The sequence below is a fragment of the Podarcis gaigeae genome (genome assembly GCF_964106915.1).
Source record: "Podarcis gaigeae genome assembly, chromosome: 10".
Lineage (NCBI taxonomy): Eukaryota > Metazoa > Chordata > Lepidosauria > Squamata > Lacertidae > Podarcis > Podarcis gaigeae.
In genome coordinates this window covers 31,677,956-31,705,205 of record NC_139686.1, presented here as the reverse complement: position 1 = coordinate 31,705,205, position 27,250 = coordinate 31,677,956, and the positions used below count along the sequence as shown (strand labels likewise).

The 27,250-nt window shown below is 44.0% G+C and overlaps 1 protein-coding gene and 1 long non-coding RNA gene across 6 annotated transcripts in view; one reads left to right on the top strand and one right to left on the bottom strand.

Moving 5' to 3' along the window:
- LOC310825255 overlaps window positions 1-2,999 on the top strand; it is a 4,710-nt gene extending 1,711 nt beyond the window's left edge. For both annotated transcript variants that reach the window (XR_014555196.1, XR_014555197.1), the window contains exon 2: window positions 467-2,999. This is a non-coding gene — a long non-coding RNA (uncharacterized lncRNA). The remainder of the gene's footprint in view (window positions 1-466) is intronic.
- On the bottom strand, window positions 2,154-27,250 carry SEPTIN3 (septin 3). 4 transcript variants are annotated; one of them, XM_083698493.1, is made up of 11 exons: window positions 26,962-27,250; window positions 23,297-24,245; window positions 14,360-14,551; window positions 12,844-12,972; window positions 11,350-11,431; window positions 10,567-10,704; window positions 9,655-9,772; window positions 9,438-9,533; window positions 8,434-8,530; window positions 6,792-6,843; window positions 2,154-6,526 (listed from the first exon to the last, which is right to left on the bottom strand). In XM_083698493.1, exons 2-11 carry the CDS (start codon window positions 24,219-24,221, stop codon window positions 6,391-6,393), a joined length of 1,965 nt encoding a protein of 654 aa, XP_083554619.1. In that variant the 5' UTR covers window positions 24,222-24,245; window positions 26,962-27,250; the 3' UTR covers window positions 2,154-6,390. The 4 variants fall into 4 exon arrangements, with proteins under 4 accessions (XP_083554619.1, XP_083554618.1, XP_083554620.1 ...); XM_083698492.1 differs by having other exon boundaries at window positions 8,434-8,533; window positions 26,962-27,243; XM_083698494.1 differs by lacking the exons at window positions 23,297-24,245; window positions 26,962-27,250 and adding an exon at window positions 21,084-21,503 and having other exon boundaries at window positions 8,434-8,533.

Sequence of the window (27,250 nt, the reverse complement as noted above, 5' to 3'; positions counted from 1 at the left end):
GATGGCCTTGAACAGTATTTATCTGGAAATGTACTCTCAAAGGACTAGGATTATTTCATAAAATATTATCAACTCTCACACAACCAGTCCTTTGCCATGGGGGTGGGCAGCAGGGACCACTTGCCCGAGGCTTGGAGGGCTAAGCCAGCCGAGAGGGGTGGCACCAGGGACTGGCGCCTTTCCCCCCTTTTCTTGTTCTTCTCCAAGCTGGGAAAGTTCCAGCCCATTGTTGTAGGGTTATAATATAGGTGACACAATAATGCTGAAAGTAGGTGGCATGTGTACCAACTCTGACCCAAATGGAGTGATTGTGTGTGTGTGTGTGTGTGTGTGTGTAAGGAAAACTAAGCAAATAAACCAGTTGTTCAAAGAACGTTTCCTTTAATCCGACAATAGAACACAGAAAGTTAAGTCTAGCAACATTTACATCACTGGTATGTGTCTTTTTGTCATTTATCTCAACCAGGACTGGACAGATGACAAGAGGACTTCATTATGATACTTCCATAAGCTAGAGGCACCAGGAGAATCTAGGCTACGTTCATTTACCATGCTTGTATTAGTTTCTCTGCCAGAAGAAGAAGAAAAGAATCTTAGTGTATTCTACAATTATCCATGAACTTGCTTGCAAGAGGATCTAGATTTCCAAAATACTTTAGGTACATCTCAGTATGCACAATGACAGTGTAGGATTTTCAGAGACTACAGTAGGATTCCACTAATACCTTTTTCTCTGCACCTGTGTCTCTTTTATGGCCTTGTTGTCTAGATCCACGTGTAACATTAAAGAACCTCAAAAAGAGGGAAGCCAAAATATTACTATGGGGCATTTGCTTTCTTATTACCTTTATAACAGTAGCAGTAGTAGTACTGTAGTCATAGTCAGCAGAGTGCTATTTAGGGAGTTTGTGTGTCTTGGGTGGCATTTGATCTGGGCAAACTGGAATGGAGCAAAAGATAATTTCATATTAGTAAATACCACTAGCTGCAGCAAAAGGCTACCGTAGCCTTCTCAGCTAGAAAAGCAAAGATCCATATTGACAAGGAGTGTGCGCATATCTCTGCTTTTTCCTTTTATGGACAGCATTTACTATAACATGTAAATTTAGATTTGCTATAATATAAATGGAAATTTTCTTAAAATAAATGGACCTGCTCAGCTCAGCCTGAGAGTGAAACTGTAACGTTAATCTTGCTATACAGCAAAGTGACGAACAATATTTTACCGTTTAGATTGATGCAGGCAGAAATTGTTCAACAGAAATTAAAACCATTAAAACTTGGATTTGGAGTTTTCAGACCACAGTTCCTCCGCCAAGGAAAACAAATCTGCATTCCTCACACCTATTGGTCCCATGTACAAAGTAAAATATAGCCCTATAGTCACAGCAGCTAAATCTTGAAGTGAAAATAATTTCCCTATGACTGGGTAGTCAAGTGCACTAAACTTTCATCAGACAGTAGCATCAATGCCTGAAGGTGTAGATTTAGGATGAAGCTACCACTCTGGAAGTTTTACCACTATGCTTGAAATAAAAATAGCTTAAATGGATAAACATTCATGGCTTCCAGCAGCCTTGACTACAAGCAATGCACATGTTACAGCTGCCACATGGAGATGGACCTGCTTTAAATTGCCCTTTTTGACAGCTTTCACCACATGGATTGGTCAGTTTTCCCCACAATGCAAAAGGCTCAAAAAAGAAAAGAAAAGAAAAAGAAAAAAGCTGTGTAGCAGCATGGGCAAATATACCACTCCATACGGTGACTCACTGGACATAAATGACCCTTTCCTTTCCCCTTTCCTTTCCCCCTCCCCTCTCTCCATCTCTCTATCTCTCCCTGGACTCATCCAGAATTGCCCTTGCCCTGCTGCTTTCACCTAAGAAAACCTGATCCTTACCACTGAATCAGAGTAAACATCAATCAGGTTTTCTTCAGACTCATGTTGGTTCTGCTTTGCTGCTAAAGGGCAGATTTTCCAGGGGAAAGCAGTTCAGCAAGGGCAAAACCACTCAGGCCCATGGCTAGGAAGCATGGGACAAGTGGAAAACTGCTCAGGCCTGGGCTATCTAGGCATGGGGCAGGCACAAGTCTGGATGATCCCCCCTCCCTTTGGATTGTGAGTCTGTTTGAAGCAACCTATTCATTTCATTTATACATACAGTGCCACATACATTCTAGATGTTCCATTTTGCCTCTGGAGAAACCCTGAAAAACTAATTTTCCATTTCACTTAAAGCAACATTTTGGTGGTTCCCAGGTAGCAGCTGTAGCATGTGCACCAGTCCTAGGTGTACATCAAATGCAAGGCTGGAAAGAAAGAAACTGCTGGCTGTGAAATGGCCTTGATGTACCATTAATGGGCTGTGGCTTGCTGAAATGGACATGATGAGCATAGTTCAACAATGGAAAAGGCTGCTGATGCTTGCCTAGACACGTTTGCCACCAGAGGTATAGAGGAAAAACTTGACAGAAACAGGATTCACAAATAAGCAGCATTGTGGTCTGATTACAAGTGAGATAAAAGGAAGGTCAGGTGGAATTGGATGCAACCAGCCATTTGCATGTGAGCAGAGAACAGCTGATATGCCTGGATTCAAGCACCATGGCTGGGGCTTTCCTCACACGATAGGCAAGGTCATGATGAGGCAGGTTAAAGGGCAGTAGGATCACTAGGCTTCCTCTGCCCAGAGAGCAACAAAGCTAAACAGAGCTGATATACTGTAGATGGACAAAAGCAACACTACCAGAGATGCCATGCCATGTCTGGTGATTCTGATGTATGTTGACAGAGCAACATGATATTGAAGAGGCCTCCACACAGATACAGAAGCCTAACCACTGGCATAATGCAGCCATAAATCTCTGATACAACCAGTGCTTTTTTTTCTGGGGGTACGCATACCCCTAAACATTTTGTGAATCTATGTTTGGCCTCATTGAGGGGCAGTATTTCAATATGAGTAGCAAAATGAGAGTACCCCTAAACATTTTTTTTTTTAAGAAAAAAAGCACTGGATACAACCCTTCACATGCAGATCAATTCTCCCCCGAGTCTTTGTCTGTTATTCCACTACCCAACCCAACTTAGTCTCACATGGTTCTGTTATATTACAGCATCTAATATGTGTTTTTTAAAAAAACACAAAAAACTTACAGTTCTAACTACCACAATGCTGCAACAACCTTTATCAAACAATCTTCCAAAAGACCCCTACCCTGGCATAAAACCTTAGAGAACTCCAATGATTTTACCTCTGTTCATCAAAAATGCCAGGCAATTATTATTGCTGTGCTACAGAAAACCACAAAAGGTTTCCAAAAATTCTCTCAGGACTAGGCTGAAACCAGTAAGCTCATTTCATCTTTGACTTCAGCTATGCAAGGGTTAGGCATATTTATAACCTGCTAGTCTCACTGGCCTCTCAGTGACTAAGCTAGATAAAGGAAGATTTTATGCACAGAAATAAATTGGAAGGCCTGCCTCAACTTCAGGCAAACCTGGATTTCATTGACTGGGCCTACACTGAAGACAGACAGATATTCTGCCCGTATTGAAGAATGAGATCATTTGTCCCTAAGTCCTAAAGTTCTGGTGCTGTGGCAATGTTGTAAAATACAGTAATTAGTTAACTTTGAAACTGGCCTGAGCAAGACCAGGGTCTTTTGGCTCATACAGTAATTTTTTTACATTATCATCTTATATCACCACTGCATCAACTTAGACAGCAGTTGCTATCCTCATGTTTGAGTGGATTTCAGTAAAATATTCTCTGCTAATAAGCACCTATGTCTATTGAAATGAATGTGCAAGTAGCATGGTAACTATACTTTTTATGTTTTGAGTAATGGAGAATGATTAAATAGCAAGGGACCAATAAGCTGGGCTAGTAGACAGAATAATAATGCTAAATGGTCAAAATGTTTCTTCTTTAATCAATTGTTGTTTTAAATGTATATTGCTATAAGTGCCCACCTTTGATTTTGCAAGGCTCCAAAAGGATGCTCTACCTGGTCTGTGGGCCTTGAGGTACAGTATGTCAGCTACAGGATCTGGGTCCCTGTGACAGAAAATCTATTTGGATGTGCTTTGGAGCATCTACTATCCCTGCTCTTTCATAGGCTGGATTTCAACACCATCAGAAACAGGTGATAAGGCTCAAAGAAGTTATGGGACCTTATTTATACTGTCCTCTCCAAATTTCCAAAAAGCAACATCCCTTGCAGCAGCAACAAAATCACATACGCCCCTCATTTCCCTGCTTGACCAGATTTGGGTGGTTACATTGGGGCTTGCCACTCAGGTTTCTAAAGCTCAGCTATAATAGCTTGCAGTGTACCTCTCTCCATGTTTCTCTTCCTACCGGTTCATGATATTTGACAATGGTCTATTCCAGATGGCATATCATACATTTGAAAAACCAAGAAAAATATGCAGTTGCCTGGAGTTCTCGCTGTGATTCCATAGAACTCTGAAGGAAATCCTCCAGTGCCTGAATCTTTAGGATTTAGGAAATACTGTAAAAAAACTGATTTTTAGGTGAGTTTCCTGTTAGAATTGTGACTACCAAGCTGTGGATTAGAGCTGGTGACAGAGTTTATTCTATTTACATTTCTGTGTCATAATCTACAGTGAGGACGGGCTATAGCTCAAAGTCTTGTCTGAAACCTTGGTGAGCTGCAGTCAAGTAGCCAGTACAGAACTAGGTGGACCAATGGCTTCCTATGTCCCCATTTTGCGTTGTATCTTCTGCTATTGTTAGCTGGCTTGGTTCCAATTGGGAGAATATGAGGCACGGTTGTTGTTTTTTACTAAATTATATGGGGCAGAAAGATCCTTTGAATTTGAACACAGGTTTATGAATTAACATCTGAAAAGGAGTTAGGTATTTCCGGCACTTTGAGATATAGTACTTCTGGCACTTTGAGAGACAGTACAAAATAACAAAAACAGGATGGAGCAGGGACAGTCTGGGGCCTGCACAGGTCAGTGTAAGTCCTCCTGACCACTAGAAGTACCACACAAGCCACTTCTGCTTTCTCAGCCTTCTGCAGATGCATTAACACCTTAACAAATTTCCCCCCTCCACCATCGTGAAACCTAGGCACCTGCTCTTGTTTCAAAAACAAAGGCTGTGATTCTCAGAATTTGTATGGTGCTACCAAATTACATATCTAAAGATAACTAATTGGCAGCATACCTGCAATCAAGCTGATTCCTAGACCACCCAAGGAAAGCCTATAGAGAGCAAAGTCAGGTTAAGAATGCCAGGCTATGGGGTCAAGGGCAAGTGTGTTCTGCCCAAGTAGCCTCTTCATGCTGTTTGACCTCTCAGTGTGCAATGGATAGGGAGACATCTTCTTTGGGAGGGGAATCCTCCCAGCATAAGGGGCTCTCTGCTTTGCAGAAAGCTGTCTTCTCGTCAGTAGGTCAGAGAGCGGAAAGGCACAATTAGAACATGTTGCATTCTTGGTGTTTTCAGCTGCTGCAACAATCCAAAGGGGATTATTACAGTAATGTTTCTGTTAAAAGAGCAGATCTGACAAATCTGAGAGCCAGTCAGAATCAAGATATCAGATATGACAAGGGTGGCCTTGAACTTTAACAAAAATGTTTAAAGCGCAGTTTGAAAGCAGTTCCTCACTATTAATGCTCCCACCCCACACCAAGAAAACTAATACTCCCAAATCAAATCTCCACTCTTGTTTTTCACTCAACAAGTTTGCCTCCCATCGGTATGGGCCAAAATGGCCAAAATCCTGTCTTTCTGTCTTTTTTCTTACACTGGCACATTGAAACACATTTACTTGGCAAAAGATTCCTTCCCATTTATTTCACTGCACCTTAATTCACATAACTGTGCCAGCGAGATCTAGTCTGAGTCCATTTTTCCTGCTTCCATGCTGAGAACTGAGCCTACGACACAAACCATCTATCACAGCTGCAGAGCAACCCAGTCTCTTCCAGACCTGTGAAACTCGCACCCAAAATATGGCTCTCTGTTTCCACCACAGTGCATACAACATCCTCACATTGATCTCATTATCTCCCTTGGGGGTATTTCTCGTGACCCCCAGAGATTGCACCACTTTCAGAATTCCTTCAACTTTCCCCACAATCAGGATGCACAATTGAATCTTGGAATACAACGGAAGACTAGAGTCTGCTGTGCAAAATACAAAATTCAAATAATAATAATAATAATAATAATAATAATAATAATAATAATAATAATAGATGGGGACATTTGGGTGAAGTTGGGGGTTCTTCCCCAGTATGCACACACAAAGGATATTCCACATGCTTCAAAGAGAGGCCTGAATTCAAATCAAGGGATGGGGTGGTAGTAGTGGTTATAACTCGGAAATGGCAGATAACTGGGTCCTTCACAGGTTGCTTTCATGGTTTTCTTCTGTTTCTACGGTCACTGGTGGGAGCCCCCCATTGTCATTCAGTCGTTTAGCCCTGTAAGTCTCATAGTGGATGTTGTGCGTTACTTCTTTTAGATCTTGAAGATGGGTCCTACGGAGTAGGAGAAAAAGACAGAGAATACAGGGGGGGAAATACAGGGGAATCTATTATGTAAGTATAGGAGCACTCATTGTTGCCCTTAGGGTCCCAATTTAAATGGCTTTAAAGTGCTTTTTTTTTTTTAAGGCTTTCTTGGAGCTGCAGCACAATCATCCGTTCTAGCATAAACACCTCACATTGTTATTCCAATTTAGATCTCACCAGAAATTCATTTTCAATTCAATAAGCAGCACCTTTTAACAACCAATGGACTCACCTAATGAGAAAGTCTCGAAGTAGAGCAAATTCACAGTGACTGAGATTTTCCACTGTAAATAAAGGGAAATACATTAATCATGCCTTGAACAGTGGTTCTGGTACAGTATTACAGAACTCAGAGAAATCCATCAAGGCCAACTTCCACCACCTGAAACAGCACTAATAAAAGTGGCTTGCTTGTTGTTTTTCAGGCTCTCCCATTTGGTCTAAGCCAGGAATGGGCAAACTCAGCCCTCCAGATGTTTTGGGACTACAATTCCCATCATCCCTGACCACTGGTCCTGTAAGCTAGGGATGATGGGAGTTGGAGTCCCAAGACATCTGGAGGGCCGAGTTTGCCTATGCCTGGTCTAAGCAAACGAGTGAATTAGGTGAAACAATTCACAGCAATTTCATTATACGTTTCCAGTACTCCACACTTGCTTATACCAGCCCCCATGGTGGAAACTACACATAAATTAAAAAACGCTGTGAAAACGCTTTTTAAAAATGTTTTGAAAAATACATTGAATTTGGCATGGCTCACTGTTGCCATCTAGTGTCAAATTTGTATATTGCACTTTACAACACATTTAAAACATTTTACAGTGGTAGCTCGGGTTAAGTACTTAATTCATTCCGGAGGTCTGCACTTAACCTGAAGCACCACTTTAGCTAATGGGGCCTCCCGCTGTTGCCGCGCTGCCAGAGCACGATTTCTGTTCTCATCCTGAAGCAAAGTTCTTAACCTGAAGCACTATTTCTGGCTTAGTGGAGTGTGTAACCTGAAGCGTATGTAACCTGAAGCATTTGTAACCCGAGGTACCACTGTATTTGCAGCGGTATAGCTGAGTCCCATCACCGCTGGCCTGAAGGCAGGCTGTCTAAATCATATCCAGTAGGACACCTATAAAGCCTTTCTTTGACAATCTCATATAAGAATTGTCTACAATCTTTCTAGGTACCTTTATGCATTACCAGATTAGCCCAGCCTTGAAAGTATTTGTGGCCCATTCATTTTGTGTGCTAACTCAGTTAATGCTAAGCTAAGCAATGGCTTAGTGCAAACAAACAAGCAGGTGGGTTCTTGCAATGAAGATTATAGCTGCTGATTTCTTCCCCCAGTCCTGCTGTCCCAACACTACCCAAGCTAAGCCATGCTTTGGCTTACTGTTTACCTTTCCCTTCCAAACCTGGGCTCATGGTTGGTTTCCGATAACAAACCACAAGCTGTAGCCAAGGTTTGTTCCTGATTTACTGCTCATGGTTTTTCAGAGGCAGACAAGCCAGGAGCTCAGGTTTGGACATAATGCAAAGGCAAACCATGTATTAGCCCCAGGAGGAGGACTGAGGGAGGAGTGCACTAAGCCGTGGTTTGGTTTCGTGTTATGTGCAAACTGGGCCATCATGGGCAACTCTGATAAACATATCCATTGTTTATTCATTCAGATCATTACTGGCAAACAGCTTCTGTTGCAGGAGAAAGAAATGGTGGCTGATAATTCCAGGGAGCACAACTGGCAACAAAGCAAGACATCTCTACCAGAAACACTCGCTGAGGCTCCCTGCTGGGAATGTTGACCTTGCCATTTTAGCTTCTACAACCTATTGGCAATCTAAAAATTTAACTGCCAGAAACTGTAGGATCAGCATCAGCTTACCTTCAATGACTCCCCAGGGTGTCTTCCTCCCCAGGACCCTTTTTCCGTTCACTTGATATTCCTTGTCGCTGCCCACCACAGCAAATGGCATACTTTCCTGCTGAAAATATCCAATGAAATGACTTTGCTTCTCTGTGTGACACGTATGGACAATTGCTTGTTTTCCTTTCTTGTGTTTCTTCCCCAGCTTGCTGCATACTTGATTCTGTCCCAGTTACCAAACCCCAATGCCTAGCAGACATGAATGCTGGCCCTTCCTGCTATACTCTTTTCAGCATTCCAATTCTTTAGACTGTTGACACCTTTACAATGAAATTTAAAGCAAGTTTACTCAGAAGGAAAGGACGCGGGTGGCGCTGTGGGTTAAACCACGGAGCCTAGGACTTGCTGATCAGAAGGTCGGTGGTTCGAATCCCCGTGATGGGGTGAGCTCCCATTGCTCGGTCCCTGCTCTTGCCAAACCTAGCAGTTCGAAAGCATGTCAAAGTGCAAGTAGATAAATAGGTACCACTCCGGCGGGAAGGTAAACGGCATTTCCGTGCGCTGCTCTGGTTCGCCAGAAGCGGCTTAGTCATGCTGGCCACATGACCCGGAAGCTGTACGCCGGCTCCCTTGGCCAATAAAGCGAGATGAGTGCCACAATCCCAGAGTCAGTCACGACTGGACCTAATGGTCAGGGGTCCCTTCACCTTTACTTTTACTCAGAAGGAAGTCCCATGTAAACTTATAGGAAACTTATAGGAAACAAACATTTGTGAGGACAGGTACCCCACATTAACTCTTAATTAAGGCCTCAAAAGCGCTTAATTCTCACCTCAGGAACTACAAAATATAAATATAAAGGTTGGAAGAATCCATTTCTTATGCTTCCATAGTGGCTGTAACGTTTACAGCCAACTTTTACTACATCCAACTCATGGTGAGGACCAAGAAGAAAGCACTGGACTCAAGTTACCTCAGCATCTCCAACAAGAAAATCTACTCCACAATCATAAGCATCCTACCCTGATTTTGTCATTCTCTGTCTTATCCTCAAGGTCCTCATCAAACTCTTTTTGGGGGTAAAATTCGATGCCATTGATTTCCAGTTCCTTGCGGACCTGGATAGAAAAATAAAATAAAATAAAATTCAATGCTATGAAAGACAGAGAGTATTCCTGGCACAACACTTAAAGGACTGTGTGTTTGTGTTTCTTACTGGATGTTTCCCAGGATACTTACCCTCTGTTTGAACTCAATCTTCTCCTCCAGAGTCATGGTGTCTGCCTTGGCGATAACTGGGATGATGTTGACTACTTTGCTCAAGTGCTTCATGAATTCCATATCCAAAGGTCTTAAGCTACAGTCCAGGAAAAAAGACTATTAAGAATCCACCACTACCTTTAACGAGGAAGAGCATATTGTCTTGCTCCTAACATTCACAAAATTAAACCCCTTCCCATTTTTATTCTGTTTCTAGGTTAGAAAGGGGGAAATGAACTAGAGTCTTTCTCATCTATAGCTCTGGATCTCTACTTCTTAATTTCCTCCATAGTGATAGCATTAAAAACCCACTGGATACATTCAGTGGAAAGATAAAGAGATAAGAGCGAGACTTAAATATGGAAAAAAATTGAAGCAAGGTGGAAAGGCATCCTGCTGTACAGAATCTCGTGTGAGCATTACACAAGATGATGCAAATTTTGCCAAGTAGACACTTGTTGAAAAACCATGACTGGTAGCAGCTTCCTAACAACCAGCAAAACCATAACAATGCATGTGTGAACCTAAGAATATAGGTTCATGGGAGCTTCCTGCCAATTATGGCAGGAATAGACAAGCAATGGTTGAAATGTTCTTTTCTGGAACTCCATTTTCATCAATAACGTTAGATGGATGTCCGACATAGCACACTCTCATTATGGCAGAAAAGTGGAAGAGATACCAGTTACTATTAGGACTGTGCAGCCCCATGGCTACCCCATCATTACCTCGGTCTGCTGTGTGGCTTGTCAGGGGAGACTTGTGCACCCTGCACATGGTGCCAGGTAGTTTGTGGAGATCCCTGTTTTGTTCACTTAGCACCCCAGGGCCCTCCCACGCCCCTTCCCTCCCAGTCTTATGAGCATGCACCAGAACGGATGAGATACATACGAGTGACCTGTGGGGGAGATAAAGTAGAGGCAACAGTGGACTCTTGTGTCTGGGATCCGTTTCTTTCTTGCAATATTGACCTCCTCCTTCAGGAACTTCTCATACTGCTCATTAATATATTTCTCAATGGGCTCCCAGCTAGGAGGGTCAGGGAGAAAAGAGGTAGACATACCTTTATCTCATATTCAAGGAAACTAGATTGCAATGTCAGTAATTCAAGCAGGGCGGGGTCAGCATCCCATGGGGGCGCTGCGGCAAGCGGCAAGCATCCCAGGGGGCGCCACCCACGGCAAGCATCCCAGGGAGGCAGGGCAGCAATGCCCCCCCTCAGGGCTGATACCTGGGGCGGACCGCACTCCCCGCATCCCCCTTCCTCCACCAGTGAGTCCAAGCCTTGAAGAGGATCCTTCAATATAAACTTGGTTTTGGAAGATCCATGCTTTCCCTACTCCTCTCCACTTTGGCAACAATCAGGGTTCCTGCAGCCCCACTAGTGGGTCCTAATGTCACCTAGGGGAATTGCTGAGCAACATAATCCCTTAATGTGGCCCAAAGTCTGTCACAGTGGGCACTTGACTGGTAAATATTGTAACACTACCATCCCTATGGTGCAGACTATCTTGGGTTCTTGGGCACGAATAACACTGGACAGGAGTCTGCCTCAGAGCAAAAAAAATATCTACCCATCTTAAGTCCTGCTCCCTTCATCTAGTTATGCTAAGTCATGCTGGAAAAAGAAAGTAAGGAGGAGACTGAGAATTAGCGAAGGAACAAAACACTCACCAGTTTTCATTGTTGATCTGGTCACCAAATCCAGGGGTGTCAATAACTGTGAGCTTCATTTTGACACCACCTTCTTCAATAACTGGGGGAGAAATGTTACAGTTATCTTCCTCCAAAACTGAACACTTTTATAGAGATGATAGCATAAAGGCCTTTACATGGTACTGAGCGAGGAAAGGAGAGGCTCTTTTTGAACATGTAGATCTATGTGGCCCTTGTAGAAATAAAGTTCCTTGTCTAGGACATTACAAGATCTAGCTTGATGGTGGAAGGGGAGCACAACAGAGCTTGGACCCTTTGCAACAATCCCCCATAGATGACAGAGGGGGGTAAACCCTATAAATTTGGATCCAAACAGAGGCCTGTTTCTGTATGGCACCTCTCCAGCATGGACTTATCCACACTTTCCTTTCCACTGCTCTTTGTAGTCATGGTCCATGTTTGAAGCTGCATCTCTGAGAACTCTTTTTTTGGAAAACCCAAATTGCCATTTGTTGTACTTCAGCTATAAAGAGCGGGTTTTGCATGGAAAGCTCCAGGGCCAAAAAAGGGTACTTAGACACAGAGCTTTAAAGCACAGATCTGTACCTGGAGAGACCAGGGCAAAAGGTAAGTGTGGATAAGCCCTATAAGAAGGGAATATCCTCAAGTCCAAGATGTTAGACACATTGATCTTGGGGTGGCCTACTGATTCCAGGGAGGCCTATTACTAAAAGAGGACACCGTTTTCCATGCAATTGGCATATGCTAATTTATATGCACAGATGCAAATTTAGAAATAAACACAATACACTGCATTTCATCATAGGGTGGGGGGACTCTAACCAGGAGACCTATGTGCCTGCTCAGTCTGCTTCCCAAGTGTTCACTGCTGCTGGACAACTCCAAGGCAGCCTGCTCTTTCTTCCTATAGCTTTCATCCTTAAACTGGTCTTGGACCAGACATCTCATCAAATTATATACACTTCCAAAGAGTTGCCTGTCTTTTGAAAGCGCTTCTTAGACTGTCCTTTGTAAAACACATGGACACTCTAACTGAACCTCAAGCTAGTCCGAATGAGCGTCCACATATTCTGTCACCATATGGACACTGTCACTGTAGCAACTCTGGACCAATTCAGACAACAACTGAAAGGGCTTCATCACATGAAGGCAATATGCATTCTCTGCCTCTGCCATTCCCAGTGCAGTCACAACATGGCCAACATTGAATGGTTGATCAGCCAGTGAAAATCTGTGACTTGGCCATGCAGTTTTGGGCTATGCATGTCAGGCCATCCCCACAGAGATTCCTGGAGATGGTACAGGCAGGGATGGCACACTGGACTGTGCACTAGACCAGACTGATCCTTCAGGTGTCATTCAGACAAGTCCTTTGCAACATATGGAGGTCTCCTAGACCTCTGCCAGCCTGGGCTTTACTTCCTGGAACACCCCAGGTCTACTTTCCCTCTCCCGAAAACTCTCTTTGATGTAAACGTTAGGCAATTTTACCATGCCCAATGGCCTTGATTTCCACTGTCTTAGGGATCTTCTCCTCACGGCTCCAGCCTGAAGACTTGCGACTGACTTGGGATTTGAAGAGGGTGTTCACAAGTGTGGATTTGCCCAGTCCACTCTGGCCTGTTAAAAGAAGCATACAGGATTCACCACAGCCTTTTCAAGCCAGTCAGCAGAACCATTTATAGCCCAGCTGCTGGGAGCTGAGAAGGCACTGGCTGGGGTAAAAGTAAGAGCTCATCAGGACGATGTCTTCCCAGCTTCCCAGCTTGGCTATCAGCAGACAATGGGGAGCACAAGCAGTCATTCCCAATGAAATGAAGGATTTCCTTGAGATGCTCTTGTGATGGTAGATGTGGCAAGGCAGGCATGCAGATTGTGCACAGGCCATGTTTGTCTCAGGTCGTGGCTCATGTTGTTAAACAGTGATAGTACAGTGGTACCTCGGTTTCTGAATGTCTCTGTTGACGAACGTTTCAGAACTCAAGCACCGAAAACCCAGAAGTAAATGCTACCATTTTCGAACGTGCCTCAGAAGTTGAACGGCTTCCGCTGGGTGTTTCTCAATTTTCTCAATTAAATTTGCAGACCGCCCTTTCAGCCTCGGTTTTCGAACGTTTCAAAACCCGAACGGCGTCGTGGAATGGATTTTGTTTGGAAACCGAGGTACCACTGTATTGAGGTTAAGGGATGTTTTCCTTCTAAAGGCAACTCCCAATTTACACATGTCCAGATGATGCGCCACCACGCTCACATGCATCATGCCAAACCTGGAAGTCTTTGAAAATGGCAAAAATGGCCCTGAAAGAACCCAGAAAGGACAAAAAAGGCACAAAACAAAACCAAACAATCCCACGAGTCTTTGTAAGTGCAGTCCCAGGACCCCTTGCACCGACTGATGAGGCCTGTGGAGCTTTGGAGTTTGAGAAAAGTTTGGAGTGATTGTAGTGGAGTTTGGCAAATTTGCCATCCTTCTTGCCAGTCTGGTATGTGCTGCCAGTTTTTTGAGGGTTTTTTGAAGGTTTCCAGAGGGCGTTTGCAGACTTTTCCCATGGTGTTTCAAATATGCGCGATTTCGGAACATAACCCTCATGTAAATTGGGAGTTGCCTGCATTGCATGCTGTGGAGTCGGATTGCAATTTGAACCATGGTGAGGGGAAAGGGTTTTATAGCCCTTCCTCTGTACTGGGCACGGGGAATCTTTTTCAACTCAAAGTTTCACTAGCTTCTGGGCGACCTTCTAAGGCCACATGCCAGTGGTAGGCGGGGCCAGAAGCAAAAGTGGGTGGAGCAATGAATATCAACAGTGGACTAGTTTCTAGACATACTCAAACATACCCTTCTACACCAGAACCCCCGTCCAGCTGCCCTCCCCACCACATTGGCTATTAACTTTTTAAATACAGACATGCAAGAGCAATCAAGCTGATTAAATAGCTGCCCAGTTTAGCCCCCTGGCTTCATAGCAAAGCCTCCCTTCACAAGATCCTTGGATCCAACCCTTCCTACCGACAACCATGATGTTGAAGTCAAATCCAGTTTTCATGGTCTTCTTGCGCATCTGCTCTATGATGGTGTCGATCCCAATGTAGCCCAGCAGATTGGAATTGATACCAACGGGTTTCATTGGCACGACTGGTTTTGGCCGCGGCTCTGGCACCAGCTCAGACATGGCTGCTTCAGGCTTGGTATCTACTGGCCCTGCAAGTGGAGAGAGGAAATAAACAGTATATTTACTGATGCAATGAGGTCATATGTGATAGACCTGTGAAAGGGTAAAAGAGCATTGGGAAATAATTCCCAATGAAAAAAATGTTTTAAAGTACTTTTCAAAAAATAAACCAGAGTCCTTTTGTTGGGGATAATTCAGATGGAAATTCCCAGGTGTCAAAAAAGGTTATTTATGTATGCCACTACTTCAGCTTGTGCTTCGTTAGCCCCAAAATGGAAAATGAGCAAAGTCCCAACTAAAGAAGAATGGCAACTTAAACTGATGGAATATTCGCAGCTTGCAGACCTAACATACAGAATAAGAGAACAAGAAGAATATATGGTACATTTAAAGAAGATTGGAAAATGTTTATTGAAAATATGAAGGAAAATTGTGTATATTTGAAAACGTGGGCAGCATTAAGATAAATTCAACAGTGTAAATAAGTTTTGATGGATGTAATAATGGAATACTGAATGGTTTAGTTTATATAAAATATGAAGGGATTTATGTTGTGCAAAATGAACCATGGAAAGAGAAGGGGGGGAAGTCATTAATATTTTAAGGCTGTTTAAATGAATATTCTAAAATGTAAAACAGAAAAGCTAATAAAAAATATAGAAAAAACAACAACAGTATATTTCATAGAAAAATGCTGGGCCTCTTCCATTTCCATTGGGAAAGGAAAGAACAAATCGAGACAGCTCCTCCTCAAAGGCCCTTCTCTCTATCCATTTGTGCTTTTGCAGATGTACTTCTGTTATTATCTTCTTGTCATTGCATGAGCCATTTGATGCATGGCAGGGCTGTCTGCTCCATGAAGCATGGCCATGGCAGTGACATATTGTGGTGGGAAGTGGAACATACGTTGGCAGCGCAGCAGTGGCACCAGGCACGGAGCCTGGTGGCAGCACCATGCCAAGGGCCCACCAAACTCTAATGCCAGGCCTGCAGGGTACAGTACCCTGCATGAGATCTGACAAGTGAGAAATACCATCACATGATGGTAACAACAGTTCCTTATTTACTGATTGATAGCGTTGATTTGCACAGCATCCCCTACCACATGTGGTGGATAGCAACAGGCTGAAAACAAAAAATCCTTAAAATACTAAAACAGGGCCTTGCAGAATCATGTCCCTGGTCCCTCCCCCTACTCCCACAAAGCAGCTGAAATTCAAAGGTTTAACCACAGCCAATTACCTTTCAGCAATTCTCATCAAAACATCAGGATATCCATGCACTCCTTAGGAAAACTAGACAAAAGGTACTACTTTGCTTTGACAATGGTAAGGATCCAAGAGACAAACATCCCCATTCAATCCAGTCCCTAGTTTGTATCTAATAACTCTTTCTCCCAGAACACAAAGGGCCCATTTTGATAGAGTTTTCACCACTAAAAATAAAAATCCCTTTTTAAGGGATTGATGAAGACTGACACCTTTTTATCCAAAATGAGAATTAAGTGCTTTGGGATCTTTCCAGCACAGAAACTGTCACACTCTTTAAGAAACTGGTCCTACCCACTCATAGAACACCCTGTACCAACAGGAATGCCCAGTTGTGTCAAACAGCCAGCAGCCTCTAGTTCTTTGTATTGGTGCCAAGTTCTTGGGGTGAGAAAGCCCTTCAGAAACACCTCAGCACTGTGTTGTGCCTAAGGGACTGTGCTACAAATCTCATCTTTGCCATGAACTTGCTAGGTGGTTTTAAACAAAACACAGCCTCAGTGAAGCACGTGACATCCTCATGCAGCTGCCAGGGTCCTGGCACAGCCCACCACTATGTGGATGCCTGTTGTGCTCTCTGCCTGTGCACACACACCTGACAGGCAGCTGAGTCTGGCAGCCACCTGCCCTTTCCATATTCCACAATGCACCTGGTGTAGTGTAACCATGAGGCATTTTGGGAAAATTACATGGCGGTCCCAAACCATCTGCCACTCCTCATAGCACTTCTGCCGCTGCCAGTCACCACCAGGTAAGGTCAGTGAGGTCTATTCTGATGTGGGAGGAAGACCAAGCAGAAGACACCAAACCTGGAACTTCATCTGAAGTTTGAGGACAACAGTACTGGCCGATTTTATAGGGTTAATGCTAGGATTACAGTGTAATATGTGCAAAGCACTTATCACCTGAAAACATAACAGCATCATGACTACCGCTACTGCCCATGGCCTTGCAATGAATCCATGGCAGTAATGGGATTGCACTCATTCATGATCGCTGATTTTTCATGGTTATGATTCAGAGTTCTTTTGATAGATCCAACACATCATTCCACCTTAATTTATCTGACATTCAGTGTCAAGAAGAAGATATACCCCAATTATTTCCTTTATCCCAGCAGCCACCACTTCCAAATGCCATTTCCACTGAATTTGCAGTTGGGCTTTCATAGAGGGCTTGTGACCCAGGTTTTTCTTCAAGAATCAGCAAGCTCCAGATCAAGGATGTGAGAGCCAAAGGGAGCTCTCCTTCACTGCAAGTTTCTCATTTAACATTTCACAATTGGTTTGTGATTTTTGTACTGATGGGATATCCCCTGAGGCGTCTGTTGTCTTTTTAGAGCTTTCTTGAAGCTGCTGCTGGCCACGAAAACCTCCAGCAATTTGACAAAACATCAGAAACTCTTGCTGCTTTTTCTTCCTTTCTTTTGGTTTTAAACCATTTTGTGCTGCATTCTCAACAGCCCAATCCTAAGAACTGCAGTTTCTTCTGTTTAGGATTGCCCTAACACGTGTTCATAATATGCACACATAATAATACGTTTCAACAGGCACTAATTGTGGATCACCTGTTGCAAAGCATTGTGGGATGAAAACACACAGGCCCACAAGCTAAGATGCATACCCCAAAGTGGTCTTGATCAGCACTATTTTTTATCATCCCTGAGGCCCAGATCCTCTTCCTTCCACATGCCAGTTCCTGGTACACCACACAGTTCTTTGTTCTCAAGCATCCCTTGGGTAACCACACAGCCCTTTAGACTGGAACTATTCTTATTCTGAATAGCTGCCTAGAATTCCAATCTATTCTACCTCTGCCAAGATTTCCTCTTTCTTTCAGGCAAAGCCTGGCCAAGGATCTCCCTGCTGCAGTGAACTTGCCCTCCTTTTTACAAAAAAACAACTTCCTCTACATTCTCTGGAATCTGGTACAGTGTTTTCTACTTGGTGCTTGTAACTGGTGGCTGCTGAGCCTACAATAGGTGCTTGCTGGTCCCTTAATTGTTGCAAATGCCTTTAAAGAGGTGTCCACATCACCACCTTCAGAAGTTGTTGGGTTTTGGGTGCATTTCACAGCTCTTTGCCCCCTAGCTGTTCACATCAGGGCATCTTCAATTCATTTCTGTTTTTCCACATGCCAGGGGTGTGTTGATGAGGCGCATATGTCTTGCAAAGGTGTTCACACCTTGGCTGGAGATGAATTAGGAACAGCTTTGTGGTGGAAAGAGGATTTAAACCTGGGTCACCCCAGCAACAGTCCAACATATTTACCACGACACCACACTACTCTACCTTGCCGTTCCCCAAATCAGTGGTAGTTGCCCCAATCTTGCTGTTGCCCCAATAATTTGCTGTGCGAATGAGAATTTCAGTTATGTATCCCCTCCTTCCATAGGAGCATAATAACAGCAGCAGAGTCTGAGGGAGTCAGAGAGGATTTCCTTCTGTCTGTTTGTCTTGGTAAATTATGGGCTGTAGAAAGGAGCCAAAATTGGAGTTTGCCCTCCTCTCTGCTCCACCCCCGTATGGAAGTTCTGAGCAAAACCCCAAAAGGCCCTGAGACAAGGATTCCAGACTGATAATCCGACATGACTGGGTGATCTGTAAGTTTTATAAAGGTACACATTTTGTATTGCCAGAATTACAGCTTAAAACGAGGAAGGGCTAGTCCTACCATTAAGCAGGCCAAAGTGGCCTGCTTCAAGCACCAGATTTGGGGCAGAAAATTATCATTTATTCAGCAGGCTTTTATATTTTTGCCATCTTCAAGACACTGTTTGGATTTTCCACCTCAGGCATCAAAAATACGAAGGATTGTATCAAAAATAAGATTGTTCTCCTTTGCAAAACATTTTTCAACCCTTATGAAATTTGCTGCCCAGGGGTTGGGTTAGTTGATAATTGGGCTAGTTGAATTTGAACTGTATATTCCCTCTGGTCAACACATTTAATCACATCTCTAGAATTTGCAGCAGCTCTTTTGTTGGCTTAGGGCCAGATGATAATTAGTAACTTTATTTTAAAGCAATAACCCCTGATGTAATTATTTTCTACAGTCTAGATATGGAAGGCTCTTCTTCCACGCCTTGCCTTCCTTGCCTTTGTCTGAGTAACTCTATGGAGCAAAATAATAACCAGCTTTGATCGAATACACCTCCAGTTCTGCTGCCTGCCCTTCAGTGGGGATCTGTCTCCATTTTCACTGCAGCTTGTGAAAGCGCCCACACACAGGACCTCAAAAGGAATGCACTGAGCATACCTCCCCTGAGAGCTGTACTATTCTTATTGCAATAGTTTGCATGTGGCTTTCTAGTTAGCAGTCTTTTTAAACCCTCTGTCATAAGAAAACAAAGAGAAGATACAGGTGCTGTTTCCAGAACACCGGGGATAGGACCTTTGTTCCAACACACACCCATCCTATTAAAAAAACAACAACTTTGGATAGGCCAGCCTAGTGCCCTTTCAGATGTTGTTAGCCTACCCATAATTCCTGGCCATTGGCCATCTTGTCTGAGGCTGAGGGGAGTTGTAGTCCAAAACATCTAGAGAATACCAGGTCGGGGAAGGTAGCTTTAAGACAATCCATTCTCAAGTAGGTCACAACTGCACAAAGCTGTGCAGACTCACCAAGCTCTGACTAGCAGAGCTGTTGTTCAACACCAAGGGATCTTCCACACTTCTGCTCATCCCATGCCTAGAAAGCATGGATCCAAGCGGTTTTGCCTTCGCCCCACTGCTTTCTCCTTGGAAACCCAATTTTCAATGCTAAATTGGAGCGAACATCAATTCAGAAGAAGCCCAATTGATGTGCGCTCTGATTCAGTGAGTTTTCCCAGGGGAAAGCAATAAGGTGAGCAAAATTGTGGATGAGCCCTAAGTCCCAACCTTGGAACATAATAAAAGGCTGCTCTTGACAAAGCAGAGAATGTTTCTGAAGGGAATCACTCTTTGTGAAGATACATGGACGCTGATGGTGAATAAGCCGAAGCAAGGTTCATGTATCTTCACAAAGGATGCTACTTCCACGAGGATGTGAATCCAATACCCTTTTAAAAAAGATTAATTCAGGTAACCCTATAAATGTCTTACTCCAAATCAAGGCCCATGGAGTCCAGTGAGGTAGGCATTGAAAAGGCCCCTACCCAAGACCTTGAAGAGCCACTACCAGCCAAGGTAAACAATCCTGAGCTAGATAGATCAATGGTCTGACTCTGAATAAAAGAACTGCCCAGGTCCTCATGAAATGGCTCCACTAAAAGGCAGGGTGCATTTGCTCCAACCACAGAAGACTGTGTAGTTCAAACATTTGCACTCTTTTTTTCAGATGACTAGAACTGTTCCACCTACAACTGTGGCTGTCTGTGCACACACCATACAGTCAAAGAATATTTAAAGCACATTTTCCCCACCCCAAAGAATCCTACAGTTTACCCCTCACAGAGCTACAATTCCCAGCACCTTTAACAAACTACAGTTCCCATGATCATTGGGCTGGGGTGCTTTAAATGTGTGGTGTGCACACAGCCACAATAGCTGCAGCTATTTGACATGGGGCATATTCCCTTGTATGACAGCTCCTGCTATTAACACATTCCCCTAGCACTGCATCCATCCATCCATTCATTGATTCATTCATTCAAGCCTCCCACTCTACCCTGCCCCCCTTTTTAATTTACAGCCCTTTTGTGACTGCTACCCAGCCCCCACATCACCACACCCCTTCTTCCCCTTTCACCAAGTATTGCTTTCCTTTCCCCAGCCACCCCAGCCTAGCCCTGACACTTTCTCTCCCCACCCATTATCCCACAGGACTCCAGTCAAGGCCCACAGATAACGGCCTCTCCACCCAGCTCTGGTTCCCTGCCATCACCCCACCCGTGGTCCACTCCACAATGCCTGAGCAAGGTTTCCAATATGACACACATCCATGCCACTGAAAGGGAAGAATCGCCTGCGGTCAGCAACAGCCAAGCCAGCTGCAAGGCAGCTCACGCCTCTGAGCCAGCTGGGAATTAATGTGCGCCTTCACAAAAGCCCCAGTGTCTCTGATGCACCATCGCAGCTGCCCTGCCTGCCTCCCCCTTGACACCAGATGGAAGAAGAGGAGCAGGAAATGCTGCTTTCCCTTTCCACAACCCTCCCTTGCAAGATTAGCAGTGCCTGTGCCAGTCTCCATGCCAAACGCCAAATGTCTTGCTGAGCTGAGAGTGTGTGCCGGATCCCAGCATCCCTCCTGCATCTCTGAGCCCCGCCAGACCCATAAGAGCATGCAAGCATCCTCATGGACCACCTACCTTTGAACATGAATCTTTCTTTGTCTCTGGAATATGATCCTTCTCTTCACTTCCCTCTGCCTAAAAGCTGCCTCTGAGAGTCTGATTGCGTTTCTTTCTTTCTTCTCCCTATGTGTCTCTCTCTTTCTCTCTCCTTTTTCCTTCTCCAATGGATATTTCAGATAACCAGAGATGCTGATGCCGCCACTGCCATGTTCACGTGACCTGAATATTAAACATCCCTGCAAAATCTCCCCCAGACTCTGCCTCCCTCTCTTCCCAGGATCAAGGGCTGGATCATCCAAGCATCTGGGAGACCTTGACTGGATTGGTGGGCATGGAAATGTGTGCTGGCTCCTGAAGGGAGGTGCTGTGATAAATGGGTTAGCTGAAGCCAGAAAACTGCCCCCTCCCCGCGGCACATATATACTCTTTCTTCCTTGCCTCTCCGCCCTCCTTTCTCCTCCCCTGTTCCCAGGCAGCTTTCATATGCCACTGTCTGCTGAGCATCTCTAGAGACAAGAAGCTACTTCATGAAAAGGGATTGTTAACTCTTTCATCAGGCAGCAGCGTTTGCCAAAGAAATGAGGCAAGTGTGTGCCTGCATCTAGGCATTTCAGTCTTATATTTGGGTCTTTCGCTAGCAAGCATTCATGCGGCTATGACTTGGACCCCATTTAAAACGGTCGTCAGCATGCATTTTTAGAAATGGTGAGAAGCAGTAACCCATTATGTGGAGGCACAGCGTGTCTGCCAGAAACGGTCTGCATGTCAGCCCAGGCAAGGAGAATCTGTCTTTGTGTCAGTGTGCATAGTGCACACACAGGATGTCTCTCCCGGTGCCTTTAGGCACCTACATCTGTGTGTGTCTCTGCGCATTTGTCACGGCAAAGCACAAATGCCTTGGAGATGTTGGGGAGCTGAGAAGCAGGTCTGCAGAAGGCAACGCATGGAAAAACACTTCCACCTAAGATAAAATGCATAACCCACATATAAGTGGTTCTCAAAACTGGATTTTGCTGCATGGGAAGCCATGACCACACAGGGAAATATAAATACACACTCGTGCAATCTTCACACACAGCGATGCACAAGTCGCACAATGTTTCCTACACAAAAGTGGGAAAATGTGGGAAATGGCTACCCTTTGAAAAAGTGCTCAAGCAAATGTCCAGGAAATAGTGTCATAGGATGCAGACAATGGATTTTGATTTGTGGTCTTGGTGGAAGCTAGAAGCCAGTAGGTACACAATTTCTGATGTCACACTGGCCTGGCACCTCAATGGGAATGCCTTTTGAATTGCTTGTAGGTTGCTTATCCTTGTTGGACTGCCTATTTGCCTCCAGACCACCAGTACAGACCAGGGATGTCGAGGTAAATTCCGAAGAGCAGGAGCTCATCATGGCATCCCCTTTAATGCAACCTCTAGCTTTGCAATAGAAATGCAAGCAATCTTGTAAAAAAAAAAAAGTGTTGTGCTTTAAACTGCTAGCATGAAACAGTCGAAACCCCAACAAAGGAAGGAAGCATCCAGCCTCTACTGGATTATTCCTTTCATTCCTGAGCTTCCTACTGTGCTAATCTGAAACCAACAGTGATGTCACTTGTGTGTTGCCATCTGTCTGTTTCAAGAGACAATGGAAGAGTGAGCCATCGGGGTAAAGTCAAACTGTTGGAGAGTTAAAGCACTTGCTGCAGCTGTAGAGACCGATACGGGAGAGACATGTTTTATTGCAGTTGGGACAGATGGCACTTGAAAGCTTTGTTATTACCTCATTCATTTGCCAGAGCAAGTGAAATGCTGGCAAATGACATCATCACTCTGGGTCTGAAAAAAGGCCCAGAACTGTTGCTCCCCCTACCCGCCTGGTTCCTACACCATTATACCATTGATCCTGACAGCTAGCAGGGCTGGAAAGATGTCTGAAGAGTGACTGACAGCTGCAGCAGATGGAACTGGCCTACATGGATCAATGTCAGTATAAACCACCTTTGTATATTCACTTCCACTGGGGTTTCTCCAGCTTGAACGGGGGAATCATATGGAAAAATAATAGTAATCTGCATTACTCTGATGCAAACTGATGAAACAACATAGAATCAGAATATTATCTCATGACACATTATACCCTATTAAGTCCCTGCATCTTGCCCATCAGCAGTCAAGAAGAGAGAAACCCTCACACTGCATACACACAGCAAACACATGACAAGACACCACTTTTGGACTTACATTCAAACCCAGTTGTATTTGTCACAGGAGACATCATGGAATCTTCCATGAAGCAGATGCCGTTCAGAGCATGCTCTTCAAGACACTCCTGAGGGAAGGGAAGTAACATCTTTCCAGATTCAGCTAAGCCTTGGGGCACATCGATGCCTTTTGGGATGCCATATCTGTCATTAGAAGCAAAGTCTTCCTGAACCGTTTCTTTCAGGGGTGAATTTGTGGGATCTTCTGTGGTTTTGGGAAGTGGCTGAGGGGGAGGAGATGGTGGTGGGCTAGCAGGGGCCAAACGTCTCTGGGAACCTGGCATGCCTGCATCTGAGGTATGATTTCCGTCTTCCAGGCAAAGAGTGGTTTGCATATCAGCTGAATTCTCAGCTACCCTTTGGCGCAAGGTTTGTAATCCGGACGATGGCAGATGGCTTGGTGAAGGCAACTCCTCTCTCCTTCCCGATGCTTCCTTTTGGAAGGGAACCTTCTGGAACTCCCTCCTTGCTGCCATAGAGTGTGAGAGGAGTTGCCGGCCAGCTGGAGGGGCATTGGTGCTCCTCTGAAGAGTAAATGAGAGAGAGCTTAGTTTACGTGCCTCCAAACCATTGGCTGCTGTCCAGTGAGGAGACTGGGAGGCGGTAGGAGCTGAGCATGAGGAGAGGAGCCCATCAGGGCAACGAGGCGGCTTTGGGGGCCCAAGCCTTGATTGAGGTTTAGGAATCCCCCTGCCTTTTGCCAATGGGAGCTGTTTGGTGGGGTCCTGCCTGAAGGAGTTGAGGCAGGCTTCCTTTTTCAAAACGGGGCTGAGAGCCGCAAGCCCCCCAATTCCAACGGAGCGAGCCGTGTGTCCTGGGATGCGGCTGGGATTGGATGAGGCCCCTAAGGTTGGAATACATCTTCGGGTCCTGTGTGGGGAAGGAGCAAAGTCCTTGTCCATCATGGGCGCTTGCTGCTTCCGTGTTTCCTAAAATAACAAAACCAAAGGAAGGGTTGATGCAAAGCACTCAGCAGCAGCAACTCTGTAAAATAAAAATAAAAAAGCAACTCGATCCAACTGCTCTGTTCTGGCAACAAAATACTCAATACTTTACCCAGCCAATGTGATTTGAGAGATGAGGATTGTATACCCATGATACATTTGAAGTATACCCACCCCCACCCCAGAATTCTGGGAACTATAATTTGCACCTCATAGAGCTGCAATTTATTTATTTATTGCATTAATATTCACCTCTTTCTCCAAGGGGCTCAAGGTGGTATACATGGTTCTCCGCCTCCTCATTCAATCTTCACAACAACCTTGTGAGGTAGGTTAGGCTGAGAGGCTATGACTGGCTTAAGATTACCTGGGGAGCTTCATGGCATGTGGGGATTTGATTCCTTGGTCTCCCAGGTCCTAGTGTGACATTCTAACCGTTGCACACACACTGGCTCTAGGCACTTTTCCCATCAAGCTTAACAAATTACAGTTCCCAGGATTATTTGGCGCAGGTCATGTGCTTTAACTGTATGGTGTGTGATGCAGAGGAAGGAATCCCACATTTTCTCGATATATTGCAAAGCCAGTTACTTAAAAAGTTAAAAATCTGAAAATTTCTATGAAACCTTTGACAGAATCTACATTACTTTCCTGGGAGTGAGAGCCAAATTAGAAGTATAGTAGTAGTAGTAGTAGTAGTAATAATAATAATAATAATAATTTATTATTCATACCTCGCCCATCTAGCTGGGTTTCTCCAGCTACTCTGGGTGGCTTTCAACAGAATATTAAAATATAATAGTCTATTAAACATTAAAAGGCTTCCCTAAACAGGGCTGCCTTCAGATGTCTTCTAAAAGTCTGGTAGTTGTTTTTCTCTTTGACATCTGGTGGGAGGGCATTTCACAGGGAGGGTGCCACTACCAAGAAGGCCCTCTACCTAGTTCCCTGTAATTTGGCTTCTCGCAGCGAGGGAACTGCCAGAAGGCCCTCGGTACTGGACCTCAGTGTCCGGGCAGACTGTTATGAATGCCATGAATGGAGGGGTGGGTGGGTGTGATCCAGACTGGCATATGCATTGCAGGGGGTTGGACTAGATGATCACTGGGGTCCTTTCTAACTCTACAATTCTATTATTCTATTATTCTACCTGAGAGACCACCTCTCTCCTTAGACTCTTGCCCAGCCACCACATTTCATAGAAGAGGACCTCCTAGTGGCATTGAGACCATTCCCTACGCACCCTGCGTCCTCCAGTAGTGAGACTTTCAGAGTTAAATCCATTTAATGTGCAATTTTATACCTTTAGAGACAAGGCATGCCCCAACGATCCTCTATTTCAGGTGCATGTGTAATACCATCCTTCTTTACTTGCGTGAGCTTTTCCTAATGAATTATTGTCTGCTGATCAACTTGTAGTGTTGAACTGTCATTTGAACAGTATTAGTTTTGGCACGGTGTTCAATGCTAGTCCTGCCCAGAGTAGACCCATTGAGATTAATGAGCATAGCTAACTTATGTCCATTAATTTCAGTTGATCTACTCTGTGTAGAATTCAGTTGGATGCAACACATGGTGTATATTTTATGTTTATCTTTTGTTTTCTTTACACCACTCTGATATATTATAATATGAGAAGTCATATACTTTTTTTTAAACAATGTATATAAACAAACAAAGTTTCCATTCATTTTGCGACTCCCTGTAAGCAATTTTCAGTGTGCCAAGTTTGAGGCGTTGAATAGCTGTAATGCACAGTTTTGCAGTTCAGATGGGCACTTACATTATTTAGATTCTTAATATTTCATAAGTTGCTTTGTGACATTTTGTAAAAAAGCTATTAAGACATATAATAAGCGCTAGAATTACTGACTTTTTTTGCCTTTTGCACAACCAGATTTTTTTAAAAAAGCCATGTTTAGCAAGCTTTTTATTAGTATTTAAATCTATAAAAATAGAAAGCAAAACTTAACTGCTGTTACTAAGAATAAGATATATGTCATTGTTTCCATGGGAAATAGAGATGTTTGTGTGTGGGGTGTGTTAGGGGTGTGTTAAGGGTGTGTGAAAGTGTGTGGGTCTGATGCTGGTCGTGGGTCTGACCCTGCCCACTACTGGAATTAGCTCCCTCACTCAGGTTTTCCATGAGTGCAATGCCTTGAGCCCTCGAAATGTTCCCCGCCCATGACACACAGAGATAAATTTCTCCACCTTTCCAGAATATTGTTATTGTTTAAATAATTTCACAGTCTGCTAAGATATAGAAAGATGTTTGCAATCCTTGCTACGAGATATAATATATGAAAATTAACATTATTATCCATCCACTTGCTCCAATTTGTATATAAAAAGTCTGGAGACAGATAATACTCTGGGAAAGGTAAAACTGAATTGTATAAGGGAAGGATTATTGTGGTGTGTGCACACTCACAACCCACCTTCCCCTCTGGTAGTTAAACAAGGTTGACCAGGTGTTGTAGTGTTCAAGCACACACAAAGCCCCTAGGACCATGAGATAAAAGAAGCATATGTTTATTTAGTAAAGGAAGGATGCCCTTCCCAGCTCTCTTAAAAGCTATTGCCTGTTGCCAACCAGCACTGTTTCAAGGAATAATCACTTCATAAAAGCTGTTGATTTTTCTGATCTTTCTCTAGTTTTCCCAGAGGATTCTTACATTGAAAGAACACATCAGGAGCTTACCTGGAATGATGTAGGTGCAAAGCAGCTGAATGTCCACAACAAACAACCATTTGGTGTACCAGAACTTAAAAGAAATCCAAACCTTTCAAAGGCAGGCTGCTCCCCAACCCATGGATCACAATTAATTCTACAAAAATATTTTGACTACACCAGTCCTCAGAAGGAACATCCATTTCCAGACCTCCTGGACGTCATGGTGAATGGGGTGAGTTTCTTCTCTTTCTTTATCCCTTCTCTTGAACTGTTGGGTGTTTTCCCATCCTCTGCAAGAGAGTAAGTGGGAGAGAGA

Bases quoted from the DNA above. Each gene is read 5' to 3' on its own strand.
- SEPTIN3 (XM_083698492.1), bottom strand. From the start codon at position 24,221: ATGATGGACAAGGACTTTGCTCCTTCCCCACACAGGACCCGAAGATGT. The intron at 14,552-23,296 runs GTAAGTCCAAAA...CTCCACTTGCAG, and splicing joins AAATACAACTGGGTTTGAAT to GGCCAGTAGATACCAAGCCT. The intron at 6,844-8,433 runs GTAAGCTGATGC...CTTTATTTACAG, and splicing joins ACCCTGGGGAGTCATTGAAG to TGGAAAATCTCAGTCACTGT.